The 14,427-nt window shown below is 43.8% G+C and overlaps 1 protein-coding gene across 3 annotated transcripts in view; it reads right to left on the reverse strand.

The window, feature by feature from the left end:
• The window catches only part of CFAP74 (cilia and flagella associated protein 74), an 80,577-nt gene that overhangs the window by 28,941 nt on the left and 37,209 nt on the right, over nt 1-14,427 (reverse strand). For all 3 annotated transcript variants that reach the window (XR_015950454.1, XM_060276180.2, XM_035120977.3), the window contains exons 17-21: nt 11,944-12,135; nt 8,572-8,716; nt 5,180-5,301; nt 4,335-4,457; nt 2,114-2,235 (exon numbers count right to left, since the gene is read on the reverse strand). Coding sequence is in view for 2 of the 3 variants with exons in the window: in XM_060276180.2 (XP_060132163.1) it covers nt 2,114-2,235; nt 4,335-4,457; nt 5,180-5,301; nt 8,572-8,716; nt 11,944-12,135 (704 nt within the window). In the remaining variant the exon portion in view is untranslated. The remainder of the gene's footprint in view (nt 1-2,113; nt 2,236-4,334; nt 4,458-5,179; nt 5,302-8,571; nt 8,717-11,943; nt 12,136-14,427) is intronic.

Raw genomic sequence — 14,427 nt, forward strand, 5'->3', positions numbered from 1 at the left:
TTCACACCCTGCATTTAAAGCACTATGATACCACTTTCAACAGTCATGGTTTCTTTCCCCAAAGAATTCTGGGAGCTGCAGTTTGTTAAGGGTTCTGAGAGTTGTTAGAAGACCCTGCTTCTCCTCATCGAGCTACAATTTCCAGAGTGTTTTAACCTTGGAAAGGGGATGAGTTCAGAAATTAAATAGCCTATATTTTAAGACAGCAAAAACATCTCATTTAAGGAGCAATTAGTAGGAGATGTTTCGTCCAGTGCAGGATCCTGAACACCATACAAAGAAAACAAAAAAGGATTGATATTTGGTTAAAAAAATTATGAAAAGCAGCTCAGGTTTGGGGCTAAGCAACTTGACAGTTTTCTATCGGGAACACCTGAAAACCTTGGATTTGCATTGTGATGATGAAGCAAATGGATCTGATAACAAAGATACTCTGCCACTATACTTATAATCCCTTTCCTGGTAGTGGGTGTTATCTAGACCCAGGAAAGTCTCTTACATAACTTGACATTTGTCACACTTGTAAACTGAATTTCTGAGATAGCAGCTTTATTCATTTCCTTCCAACTGTGAAGAATCTCAGTGGGGTCTAGTTCTAGTAAGGAGTTTAGGATGTATCCCTTTCCAACAAAAATAGCAAAAGAAAGGAAAAGAAAAGAAAAAAAGAGAAAAATAAATACCATTCAATTGTATTTGCTTGCATTTAACTAGAATGTGAAATAGTGATAAAGGGGAGCAAGTTAAAAATAGCAAGACTCAACATCTAGCTAGCAAAATCTATGGATTCAAAAAAAGGGGGGAGGGGCGTCAGCAATGGCTGGTCAGGGGAGATGACAGAATCATTTCTAAAAAGCAAAAATTGAGCTTCCATGGCCTACAAGTGGGATGGTGCTTGTCTGCCAAGAAACAAAACCTAAACTTTTTTTCTTTTAAAATTTCCATATGTAAAAGTGCTGTGGAGAGAAATAGGAATCTTATTTCCCTATAAAACTACAATATAAAAACATGGGCAAAGGGCATATAATAGCTAATCAATTAATTACTTTGTTACCGTTATAACCAGTATTCGTAGAACAGCTAAATAAAATACAAATATCCAGAGCCAATCTAGTCTAATTCAGTCTAATTCTGGACCACCTGCCCTGCTTTTTAAAAAAGAATTACTTTACTTTTAATAGTTTTTATACAGAAAAATGAAAAAGAGAGAGGGATAAGAAGCCCCGTCCCTTAACAACAACAACAACAACAACAACAACAACAACAACAACAAAACCTGCTTAATTTCTAAAAAATTAAAGAACTTGGTTGTAGCCAAATCCTACTCAGAGTACACCCACTGAAAGGAATGTACAGTACCTAAATTAGCCATTATCATTAACTTCAATGGATCTACTCTGATTAGGATTAGCAATGGATGCAACCCTATTCAGAATAGATCCATTGACGTTAATGATGATTGGCAACTAGCACAGCTTCCCCATCACTTCCTTTAATATGGACCCGAGTTGCTTCTGACACATGTGAACGACTCAACAAAGGCTAATATAAATGAGCTGCCTGCCCAATGCTCTGCTGCTGTTAACCTTGGGAAGGAAAGGGTCAACAGGACTTTGCCCGCATTTGAGGAGAGAGCAAATAATGGTAAGATGTGCAGAAGAGGCCAGTAATCATGGGGTAGGGCTGGGAGGCTGTGGGGTTGAAGGCTGCCCACTCAAAAGGCAAGCCTGGCCACCCAAGGTGACCACCTCTGAGGAAGGCAGGAAACAGACTGTGGTTGAGGAGGACTAAGCCCTGCCTACTTACTACAGCTTTGTGTGCATCGGATGACAGGTGGTGCCAATACCCCTTGTGATGGACCTTCATCCCAGCAGAATAAAAGTGTACTTGGGAACACAATCGAGTTTCCAGCTTTAAACAAATAATGGCAGATTAACAAAACCAACAGTGCAATCCTACTCATGTCTGCTCAAACTAAGTTCCATTGAGTTAATTTAGACTTCCTCCCAAGTAAATGTGAATATGATTGCAGCAAATGCTAATAAACGAGGGCAAATTTAAGAATCAGTCAACCTGTGGAAAAACCTGGAAGTAGATGCATTCCTGGGCCACACACCTGCTTTGGATGATGATGCAGTCCTGATAAAGCCTGTCATACATGCAGATTTTGAGGTCAACGTTTGGATTGGGCACCCACACCGGCACAGACACAGAAACAGCAGTGGCACTGAAGGACAACTGAACACGAACAGATGTAAAGTTTCAGGGACAACACGGTCTTGTATGCTGAAAAAACATTTGCTGCCCCAAGCGTTCAGGTTCAAACTCTTCCCCGAAACTCTTGGAAGCCCAAATTACATACGAGAGTGGCCTATATGTTTGGTTAGTCTAGGGATGGGGAACGTTTGTGGCCCTCCAGATATCTTCCTTACCTGACCTTTGGCAACACTGGCTGGGGCTGATGGGAGCTAGAGTGCAACATTTGGAAAGCCACAGTTTCCCAAGCAGCTGGTAGAGTGCTTTGAAACTCTAATCAGCTTAGGGAGGAACCACCTTGTTTCAGAAAGCACTCACTTCAATAGGAACCTGGATAGGGCTACCCTCTTCTACCTTTTCTCTTCATTCTCCTTCTCTTGTGTGTCTTTTTAGTTCCTAAGCCCATGGGAGTGACCATTTCTTTCCAGTTTTGCTGTTGATGCCAGCTCTCTCATTTATCTGAAAAGTGTGTGGGGTGTGTGCGTGTGATAAATGAATATATGAATGAATGAATATCATATCACTTTGCTCTCACAGGAGGCAGAGATGGCCACCAATTGGATGGGTTGAAAAGAGGATGGAGGACAAGGCTATTAGCCACTGCCTCCACGGTTAGAAGCAGTAATGCTTCTGAATACCAGTTGCTGGAAACTGCGGGAGAGCAGAGTGCTATTGTGCTTGAATCTTGCTTGCGGATTTACCAAAGGCATCTGGCTGGGCACTGTGAGAACAGAATGCTGGACTAGACAGGCTGTTGTTCTGATCCAGCAGGCTCTTTTTATGTTCTTATGCTCAACTCTCCGAAAAAGCACCGTCACACTAAGAAGGGGCGCTAGTCAGAATTGCCTGCAGATCTTAGGGTGAAAAATACATTTTTGGAGGTGACCAAGGGCACTTCTAAATTGCCTGTTTATTGCAGATTCATTCCTATTTGTATGCAGGGAGCTTAGATGATGTTGCATCAAAGCAAGTGTTACCCTACACTTTCCAATGCATTTTCCCATCAAAATCTGTCACAAAAGTCTGATCATTGTGGGGAAACTTGGTTTGTTGTGCAAGACCTCCCAGTAAACTGTAATTGCACAATGTGATTTACTAGTACGAGGTTGAACCCCACTTGAAAATAGTGGCAGTCTGAAAGTGCCCTAATCAGGGGCCCTAGGCCTCCGTCAAACAGCTACAATACTGCAGCTGTTTGCTCTGGAGAAAAGGTGGCTGGATGCTTAACGCTTACTCCTTGAAAACCCTTTCCCTCGCTCAGGTTTCTGAATGTGCCTTTGCCACATCAGGGAAAAAGAACAGCTGTGGGGACTAGAAGACAGTGTTGCAAGGGGGGGTGGAATGGTGGGCAGTAGCTTTTGTGGCAGAAGGTCCCAGTTTGACTCCTGGGCATCTCCAGGTAGGGCTGGGAAAGAATCCTCCACGGAGAGCTCCTGCCAGTCAGTGTTGACAATGTGACACTATATGCTGGGCATCCCCAAACTGCGGCCCTCCAGATGTTTTGGCCTACAACTCCCATGATCCCTAGCTAACATGACCAGTGGTCAGGGATGATGGGAATTGCAGTCCAAAACCTCTGGAGGGCCGAAGTTTGGAGATGCCTGCTATATGCCCTGGCTTGATGTAAGACACCTTCCTATACTGCTCTTTTTACCTGCCACTTCCCCACTGCTAACTATGTTTTACTGCTGTTTGGCAGCAACCCAACTTCCCAGACCTGCTGAGTGCATATGTGGGCCTATCAGGTATATACTTCTGAACCTTCCAGAAGAGGGTTTCAAACCCATTTTGTCCTGAGCAAATTCTTCTAGAGCCATGCCTCCCCTGGCCACATCCCTCACCAGCCTTGCTTTGCACCCTCCCCTAGTGATTTTCCAAGCTGGAATGTTTATTTGAAGTGTGATAATACTTTTTGTTTGCCAAGTGTGTGTCTGACCAAACCCACCCTGGGAATGAAGACTCAGGAAAGTTCCCGATGAGAAAATGTGGCCCTTGTGCTGAAGAGCCCTCCATCCATTCCACAGCACATCCTAGCACCAGCACAAAAAGCAAACATAAGGCTCAGAGCAATAACTACTCACTGGTTTGCAGTCCGGGTTGTCAAAGGTAATCTCAAAATCAGCCTGCACAGCCCCAGGAATTGTTGGGGTGAACATAATCTGAAGTTTGACAGAGCTGAAGGGTCCAATATCACCTTCAGAAACCTGAATAATAAGCAAAAAAGAAGAGTAATGACAACTCAACTTTCTAAAAGTGGTTTGCGATTATTGCTTACTTTCACTTCCTTTTTATCTTCTCTGCATCTTTTCTCATCCATGTTTAAGTTGCATATGCACCATACATTTCCCACCTTCCCAAAGAATCCTAGGAACTGTACCCCACAGAGCAACAATTCCCAGTACCCTTTACAAACTACCAATCCCAGGATTCTTGGTGGTGGTGGTGGTGGGGTAAACTCTCTCTCTAGTGAAGTGTGTCTGTCTCCATCATTTACCTTCAGGAGGAATTTTAAAACATTCCTGTTTACCAAGCCATCTGGTGGCCGAAGGACACTGTTTCTGGCATTCCCAAGATCACTGGATGGAAGAATGTATTTTGACTGTAACTGCTTTATAATGTTTTTCCTTGGTCAAGTTACCGTAGTTGTTGAGATAACCTTTCTTATTGTGAGCTGCTTATTGGCACAGTGCACTATGGGAAAGTGCCACTAAAATAAAATAAACTACATGAAGATATCTCACCTAAGGTATTGGAGAGCCTCTCCATTCACCAATAAGCTCACAGGGTTATATCCAATGTTAGTCCAACCCAGAGTAGACTCACTGAAATTAACAGGTGTGACTAATTAGGTCCATTAATTCAAATTGGTCTACTCTGGGTAGGACTTTGTTAGCTACAACCTACAGTTTCTCTATCAATGCATTACCTTGCCCACTGTGAGCTCAAGTACTTCTTCCCTAGACTGCTGTTCCAGAGGTCTCTCAGCTGAAGGGATTCGTAGGCTTTCCCCAATGATGTCCGTTTCGGAAGCCAGGTTATCAAGTTGCTCTAAAAGGTAGACAAATGAGGAAACTCTGTAATGTTATTAACCATATTTATTTATTTGTCTCCACCTCCTGCCTCTAAAATGAAACTCAATGTGGCTTGTAAAATCAGACATTAAAAACAAATGTAAAAACAAGGGGGGGGGGGACAAAAACCCTGAAATGTTCACCAATTACATTATATAATATGCGGATCCAACTCAACCCCAACTCACTAAAAGAATTGACGAAAATGAAGATCCAAATGCCTGGGAGAACAACAGTGCTTTTGCCTGTTGCCTAAAACAGATAGTGATGATGTCAGCTGTGCCTCCCAAGAGAGCAACCACTGAGAAGGGGTACATGAGAATGGCCTCAGATGACAAAAGCAGGGTTGGTTCAGAGTTGGAGAACCTGTGGTTTTCCTGATGCTGTTGGACTACAACTCCCACCATCCCTATGTTCCTAGTCGGGGTTGGGGTTCTGCATGCCTCCTATATAGCATGTGTAGTCCCCCAGATACTGCTAGACTAATAATAATAAATAATAACAATAACAATAACAACAATAATAATATTTATTATTTATACCCCGCCCATCTGGCTGGGTTTCCCCAGCCACCCGCCCATCTGGCTGGGTTTCCCCAGCCACTCTGGGCGGCTTCCAACAGAAAAATAAAACACAGTAATCTATTAAACACTAAAAGCCTCCCTAAACAGGGCTACCTTCAGATGTCTTCTAAAAGTCTGGTAGTTAGTTTTCTCTTTGACATCTGATGGGAGGGCGTTCCACAGGGCGGGCGCCACTACCGAGAAGGCCCTCTGCCTAGTTCCCTGCAACTTGGCTTCTCGCAACAAGGAAACTGCCAGAGGCCCTCGGTGTTGGACCTCCCACCATCCCTATTGGCCATTTGTGGCAGGAACTGGTGGGAGTTGGAGTTGAACATCTGGTGGGCCATAGGTTCCTCACCACTGCTATAAAACGAAACATGACTCTTCAGACAATAATACTAGAACCAACAGCCTCCTGAGCTCTGCAAAATTATCTAAAGCATGCTTGCTCCTTGATGGTGTTTTGTAGAGGAAGTTGATGCGATGAGTGATTTCTCTTGGCAATCATAGAATACTCCAGCTGTTCCTTTCTGACTTCTAGAAACTGCTTCCAAAGGGCTGGTGCTGCAACACCAAAAGCCCAGTTCCTAGTGTGTACAAAAAGCATAGTTGCTGGGCAGCAATCTATGGGGTAAGGAGGTCCCTTTGGCAACCTGTCCCAAGTCATGTAGGGCTGACATCAAAACACTGCACTGTCTTTGGTAGCATATTGGCCACCAGTGAAGCCCTCTCAGTAGAGGTGTTATATGGTGTTTGCAGAATGTCTCAGTTAACATCCTAGCATTCATGAACAATAAATGAGAGTGAGCTATTGGGATAGGTGGCAGTTATTGCCCTCCCCCTCCCTATTGCTTTCACCACCCCAAGAGTTATGAGAGATAGTGGGCAAATGAAAAACATATTATAAAGGTGTGCAAGTACTGCTTGTCCTCTCCAGGCCTGCAAATGATTGGGCCCAAAGGGTGAAAGCAGGGGAGGTAAGGGTGGCAAGAAACTGTAGCAGCAGATGATTCTAGTCAGAATTGGGCTTTCTACTAGAACTGTACACAGGACCCTGATGATCGCTGGAGACTGATTCATTAGGGTGAATGACTCACAGTCTGCCCTCAGCCAGGCCGCACGTGCCTGCATTCTTAAAGCCAGTCCATGGGACTGGCATTGTCCATCACCTTCCTTCCCCTTAGTCTCACAGTTTCCCCCTAGGGAATTCAGCTGGGAGGAGGCAGAGGACACAATTGGAATTATTGGCTCTGCCTGTCATTGGTCTTTGCTGTGTCCAGGGGCGTAGCCAGGATGAAAATCAGGGAGGGGCCAAGGGGCGGGGGAGGGGCCACAGCGGGGCAAGGAAAGCTCCCTTCTCCCTTGCCAGCTTTCCCTCCTCCCCCTCCTTGAACGGCAGGGGCGAGGGGGAGCCAGGATCAGCCCGAAATCGGGCTGCTCCGATCCCCTCCTCCCCCTCTGCAATCGCCGGGGCAGGTGGAGGGAAAGCGGTTGCCTGGCTTTCCCTCTGCCCGCCCCACAGCCAGTCGGCTAGAAGGGACGTCTCCCTTCTCCCTTGCTGGCTGTGGAGCGGGCGGAGGGAAAGCCAGCCAAACGCTTTGCGCGGCTCTGGGGCTTTCCCTCCACCCGCCCCACAGCCAGCCAGGGAGATGGCACCGGGCGGGCAGCGGGGCAGGCTGGCCAGCGGCCCTGCTTCTAGGGGGGGCAATTGCCCCCTCCTGCCCCCCTGCCTACGCCCATGGCTGTGTCTGTGATTGGATCTGGCTCTGTCTACTATTGGGTCTCCCTGCCTTCTGCCCTACCAGTCCCAACAGGCACCAGCCGCCACTGCTATTGCTGCTGTATTGCACTGGCAACTTGTTTTAACTGTACAGTTCAAATCCCACAGACTAGAGTTTTGTTGAAAAGCAGCACAGCAGGGCAACTGTGGCACAGGCAGCATTTGATAAGCACAAAAAATGGGGGAGCAAATATTTCCAAACTGAATGGCTTTATTTTCTCCAAAATAAATAAACTCGATGACGCTTTTGAAACATTTAAAAGCTGGGGAGAGAAACTTACACAATTTATCGTTGTGTCACTTTGTTCATAAAATTGCAGGTTGTAAAAATAAACTTGTCACCTGGTTCTTGCTTTTTGAGATGTGGGTGTTTCAGATAATTTCTAGGAGAACAGTGATAATGATTCTGTATCCATGGGAAGAAATCTTTGGAGGTTTTGTACTTTAGGGGAAACTGCCATTGCCTGCTCAGGCCAGGGTTGCAGGAATACGCACCTTGAGGTGCTCCTGGATAATTCTTTGTCATTAGAGGACCAAGCGACCCCAGAAGGTTGGGAATGCTGTCCTTGGGCTGAAAAGGATTCCCCACTGCTGTTTTAGCCCCCTTCCCAAGTGATCATTCTCTCTCCTTGCAGGTCCATGCAGATTGGGGGGGGGGGGAATCCAAAATCCATAGTAGGGTAATAATGTTATTAGGCAGCTAACCCAAATGTCACAAAATGGCAAGGCGAGCATGATTTTGATTTCTTCAGAACTATTGAACAAGCCAAGTTTTGAAGGAAGGAAGCTTTTTTAAAACAAAAACAAACCAGGCACAAACAGTATCTGCAAGATTTTTTTCTACTTATACTTTTACTTATACTCTTGGAATTTACCTTAAAATCCCTTAAACCAGAAACCTTACCCAAATAGTCAGGAAAAGGGGTGTGGTGAATAACCTCTTCAGAGCGGTTAAGAGAAACTGTTTCCTTGTCGCCAGTGAAACGCCCCATACTAAAGTTGCTGTCTTTCTTAACACCAGTTGTTGTTTCGACCACAGGGGCACAAACCTAATTGGGAAATATACAAAAAGCTCTTGGGTTTAAGAATTCCAATTATTTTCAGATGGACTAAGATTTGATTTATCATATTTCTATGCTGCTTTTCATTCAGATGAAACTCAAAGCCTCTTGCAAACAATCAATAACAGTAACGTAATAGAACATCACAAATACAGCATAAATAAAATAAAACTCATGAACAAATTATCAGTAAACTTTATGGTTGAGTAGGGATTTGAACCCTGGTCTCACCAGCTTCTAGTCTGACTCTCTAACCCAGGCGTCGGCAATGTTTTCCGGCCGTGGGCCGGAGCATTCACACGGACTCTTGTCCGTGGGCTGGACATGGGCCGGACATGTGCAGAAGTGATTTCCGGTGCCGCGCTGTCCATCTCTGGAACACTGGAAATGGCTTCTGTGCATGTCTGCGACTGCACAGAAGCAATTTCCGGTGCTGCGATGCCCATGTCCGGAACACCGGAATGTTCACAGCTTCTGCGGCTGCGCAGGCGCGATTTCCAGCTTCGCTCGGCAAGTCCCCGCGCTGCGCTGGTTTAGCACAGCGCACAGGGGACTTACCAAGCAGGCAGCTCGGTTCATGGGCAGCCCATGGGCCAGATAAACGGCCTTTGTGGGCAGCATCCGGCCCATGGGCTCGATGTTGCTGACCTATGCTCTAACCATTACACCACAGTGTGCATGCACATGAAAGCTCATACCAATGACAAACTTCGTTGGTCTCTAAGGTGCTACTGGAAGGAATTTTTTTATTTTGTCCCAACACAGTATTGATCAGTCTGGCCTCCATATAGGGGTATTTCCTGGACAGCTACTAAGCCTTTTGATTCTGAAGGGGGGAAACCATCAGTAGACACAGAACAGGACCATCCACATAAGAACACCAGAAAAACCTGCTTGATCAGGCCAGTGGCCAGTGACTCATCTAGTCCAACATCCTGTTCTCACACTGGCCAAGCAGATGTCTTATGGCAGGGGTGGCCAACTCCCAAGAGACTGCAATCTACTCACAAAGACTGGCAGTGATCTACCCCCTTTTGGGGGGTTCAGGTCAAAGTTGTTCAGCTATTTTTAGAGGAGCAAAACTTGTTGAGCGATCTACCAGTGATCTACCACAGACATCCAATGATGTTACCTGTTGGATGTGCCTGTCTTATGGGAAATATGCAAGCAGGACTTCAGCACAGCAGCACTTTCCCCACTTGCGATTCCCCGAGACAGGCTGCCTCTGAAAGAAGGGGGTGGAACACATTCATCATGAAGGGATTGATTGAGAAATAGATAAGATATAAGAGATAATACAGTCAAGAGATTGGTAACAGATGAGATAAGCAAGGAAAAGGATAATATAAAAGATAAGAGATAAGAATAGATAAGAGATAGGAGAGATAAGAGGTATGTACAACAAATGTCCATATAGTTAAAGCTATGGTTTTCCCAGTAGTGATGTATGGAAGTGAGAGCTGGACCATAAAGAAGGCTGATCGCCGAAGAATTGATGCTTTTGAATTATGGTGCTGGAGGAGACTCTTGAGAGTCCCATGGACTGCAAGAAGATCAAACCTATCCATTCTGAAGAAATCAGCCCTGAGTGCTCACTGGAAGGACAGATCCTGAAGCTGAGGCTCCAATACGTTGGCCACTCTCATGAGAAGAGAAGACTCCCTGGAAAAGACCCTGATGTTGGGAAAGATTGAGGGCACAAGGAGAAGGGGACGACAGAGGACGAGATGGTTGGACAGTGTTTTCAAAGCCACCAACATGAGTCTGGCCAAACTGTGGGACGCAGTGGAAGACAGGAGTGCCTGGCATGCTCTGGTCCATAGGGTCACGAAGAGTCGGACATGACTAAATGACTAAACAATAACAAAGCTATATATGATAGAAGATAAGAGATATAAGAGATAAGAGATAAGAGATAAGAGGAGGTTGTTTGTATGTAAAGAGGCAGATAGGCAGGTGGGAATTGGCTGACAACTGAGCTTGGTGGGGCGGCCTCCACAGAGAATATGAAAGGAAATGTCAGTGCTATATAAAACCTTGCCTTCTGTATCGTGAGTTCCAGGGCCATTACTCCTCAAACACTGCACCATATATTGCATAATACCAGGGTATTTGTTGGGGGGGAAATACTCTTGAACAACATAATAGCCAGGAAACTCTGGAGAAATATATGGTGAACGAGCAGAAGCAGCCACTGACCTCAGTGTTGCTGCCATACTAAAGTAAACTGCCCTAATCTCTGAATGGCACAAATGGGGAATGTAGGAGTCTCAGTTTAGAGCAATTTTTCATTTGTTCCAAAATGAAAGAGGGCTCATAGTGCTCATAATGATCAAGGAGCTTGATGTTTATGGTTGTGGTAACTGCCTGATCTCTGCTCCATTTAAGTTAGTCATCAAAGCGTTCACTGGCTTATCCCAAAAAAGGTTCCTGGGAAAAACACACACCTTGATTTGATAAAACTGTAACAAACAAGGCATGGGCAGTTTGGAACAGAGAAATTTGTTCATTTCAGTTTCTCATTTTCACAATTCAGTTCAGCTGCCCCCATTTCCAAAGTTTGCTAAAAAAAATTAAGTTCGCACAAAGTTTGTATGCATTTGCTGCATACAAGCAATTTTTGCAGACCAATTCCCTCAATATAATGTGGTTTTGTACATCATTTCCCACAATATGAGCATTGTTGTGCTTTTTTGTAAACATGTTTTGGTTGGGCAGATGCACCAAAAATTCAAAGCAGTGTAAATTTTCAAGTGATAACTGCGTTTCACTTTGATGAATGGTTCAGGAAGTTTGGTATGTTTATATTAAAATGCAAATGAAATATGTTTCTCCTCTATCCCTATGTTCAGTCTGTACCCCACCGCATCCCACAAGAAATCTTATCAGAATGCTTTCTTTCTTTCCTTAAAAGTCTTGCCTAAAAATCAATCATTAAGCTTGCTTTAAGTTTTCGTATTTCTAGTAGCAACTTTAGGCTGGGGGGAAATAATATCACTGGGCTAGACTCTTGGATCCTATAAGGAAGCCAATCCAGAGCAAAAGCAATAGAGAAGAAACTCTGAATTGCAAACTCATCAGGAAAGGATTCCTGCTTCCAAGCAGGCTTAAGGGAAACGACAGTCCAATCTCTCTGGGAAGGGAGCACCTATCAATGACTAGTTTGAGATCTGCCGATCTATGTTGCTTGGAGCTCTCAACTGAGGAGGGCTTACAATGACTGTTTTGTCGATGGAAGGTGGTGCAGTCACATTATGTTGCACCATTGCAGTGTGTGTAGTGTCAGCTGCTTTGCGGAGCTGGAATCTTGTTCCCAAGGCGCCAGAGTTCGTCAAGGTGATGGTCCGTGAAATTGTCTCTCCCACCACATGAGTGCCAAAGTCAATGAGCTCTTTATCTAGTGCCAGCTGAAAAGAGAGGGAGAGAGGGAGGAAACATAATTACTACTGTCCTAGATAGGCAGTAATGTCAGTTAAATGAACGGCTACCATTTCAAGCACAAGACCTTAAAATCCTTATTGCCGCTTCAAAAGGCAATGTCACAGTGGGATCTTTTCCCCTTGACTGTTGCATGGAAGCTACAGCAGATTTATAAATCAATGATTTTTTTTTTTTACAAAAGGAAAAATGATATCAAATTTTAAAGAATGTAAACCATTAAAAAAAAAACCCATCTAAATACTACAGATTGCACTCAGTGTTCATCCTACTCAGAGCCAGGATTAAGGCCCATTAAGTTCAGTGGATCTACTCTGAGAAGAAATCACTAGGGTTCAACCCAACATCTCTCATACACAATTAGGTTAATACTAAATCTTGATAAAAGCATGAGTCCAAGTTTAATCTCTAAATTAAATCAATGCTTCTACTACGTACATCAAGTTAGAGGACGCTTTTCTATGTAAATGAACAACTCACCGAATCATTCATCAAATATGAATATTAACACTCTAACTGGAGGGGTTACAGGACCCCTCCAGAATGATGAACCCATCCTGCACTAATTACTTCTACATTCCACAAAGTACATTCATACAAATGTCTCTATCCATTTGGTGAGCACAGGACAGAATATTACAGCACCTTCCACGGTACAGTAAAGATAATGCTTATTTTTAATAAACTTTGTATTTGGATATCAGGTCTGCTACTTGCCCCCAATACTTCATCCTCCGACCTGCTGCCTCAGTGATACGCCTTCTGGGATGGGGCATTAGCTATATTCATAATTCAGCTATTTTAGTATTTAGGCACGTTTGTTGTGCTGCTCAGTTTTGACATTTAGTGACAAATAAGAGATCCAGCTAACCAATTTATTAAGCAATTCATTTCCTGCCAATTTGCTGCTAAGTCAGGGGGCACATTTCTAAACTTGGCAATGCTGATTGCCATGGAGAGCCAGCAAGATATGATTCTCGCCCAAGCGTTGAATACTTGTCATGGTTTATTTGATGGGAAAGGAAGAAATTATTTATGAAACATCCCTGATAAGGGAAAAACACACACACACACACGGCAAAATCCGAAATGCATAAGGAGAGCCCTGCTGGATTAGGACAACCCTTTTCTCACAGTGGCCATCTGCTAACATTGTCCTTCAAGATGGCTGTCTAATTGCAAACTTTTTTAATAATAATTTTATTGAATTTTCAAATTATAACAACAAATTTTCCACAAATCTTAATTGAACAATTTATATATCCATATTTCTCCCCTCCCCCCTCTTTGGCTTTCCCCGTATTTCCGTATTAATTTATTAAACAAATTCTATACCCTGCTGGTTTTACCTCTTATATAGTTGTGAAAGTTTAGTCAAAACCTGCCAATGGTTCCAAATGTTTATACTGTCTTTTTATATAGTTTATAAATGGTTCCCACTCCTTTTTGAAATCGATGTTGTCTCTCATGTATCTAATTGCAAACTCTTGAATAGTCCTGAGGTCCTTCTGTGGTCAGAAAGTAGCACAGAACACATGTACACTGGAATAAACATCAGACTGATCCTATCAACTTCAGGCCTTGGGTGCAGTGATGCACTTACAGGCTTGTGTTTGGGACAGAGGTCCACTCACCAGGCCTCACACAGCAAAACTAGTAGGAAGGCTCAGAAGTGAGGCATGTCTGCAGAAGGAACAAGCAGCAATGCACTACATAGACTCAGCCTAGCCTACCTCACAGGGTTGTTACGGAGATTAAAATGGGGTGGAGGAGAAACATGTGCACCACTATGAGCTCCTTGGAGCAAAAGGTGGGATATACATTGAATAAGTAAACAAACAAACAAACAAACAAACAAACAAATAAACAGCAGAAGCTGGTAACCTGGAGCAAAATTACCCCTTTGCTGGTTTCCCACAATTTGCCTTTGAAGAATTAAAATGCTGCTACCTTGCAATGCCTTGATAGCAAGCACATGTTGTGGAACTAATCATGTCCTTGGTTGTACAAGGAGCTTGTTTAAGCATCTATGTTTAATAAGAGTGACTGTCCTTGATGGAACTGTGCGTCCAATGCCTAAAAATAATGCGTTGACGTCCTTTCCCCTCGAATAGCTAGCTTGATAAAATTCTCAAAAGGCTCCCAACAATGTATCAGCAATAAATAAATAAACAAACAAAAGGTTCATAAACTTTTATTGCAAGCTGTTGGTTAGATTTCAAGATGCTGTTGTTTTCCACTGCACAGCTAATTTTAGGAAC

The sequence above is a fragment of the Zootoca vivipara genome, chromosome 6 (genome assembly GCF_965207765.1).
Source record: "Zootoca vivipara chromosome 6, rZooViv2.hap1.1, whole genome shotgun sequence".
Taxonomy (NCBI): domain Eukaryota; kingdom Metazoa; phylum Chordata; class Lepidosauria; order Squamata; family Lacertidae; genus Zootoca; species Zootoca vivipara.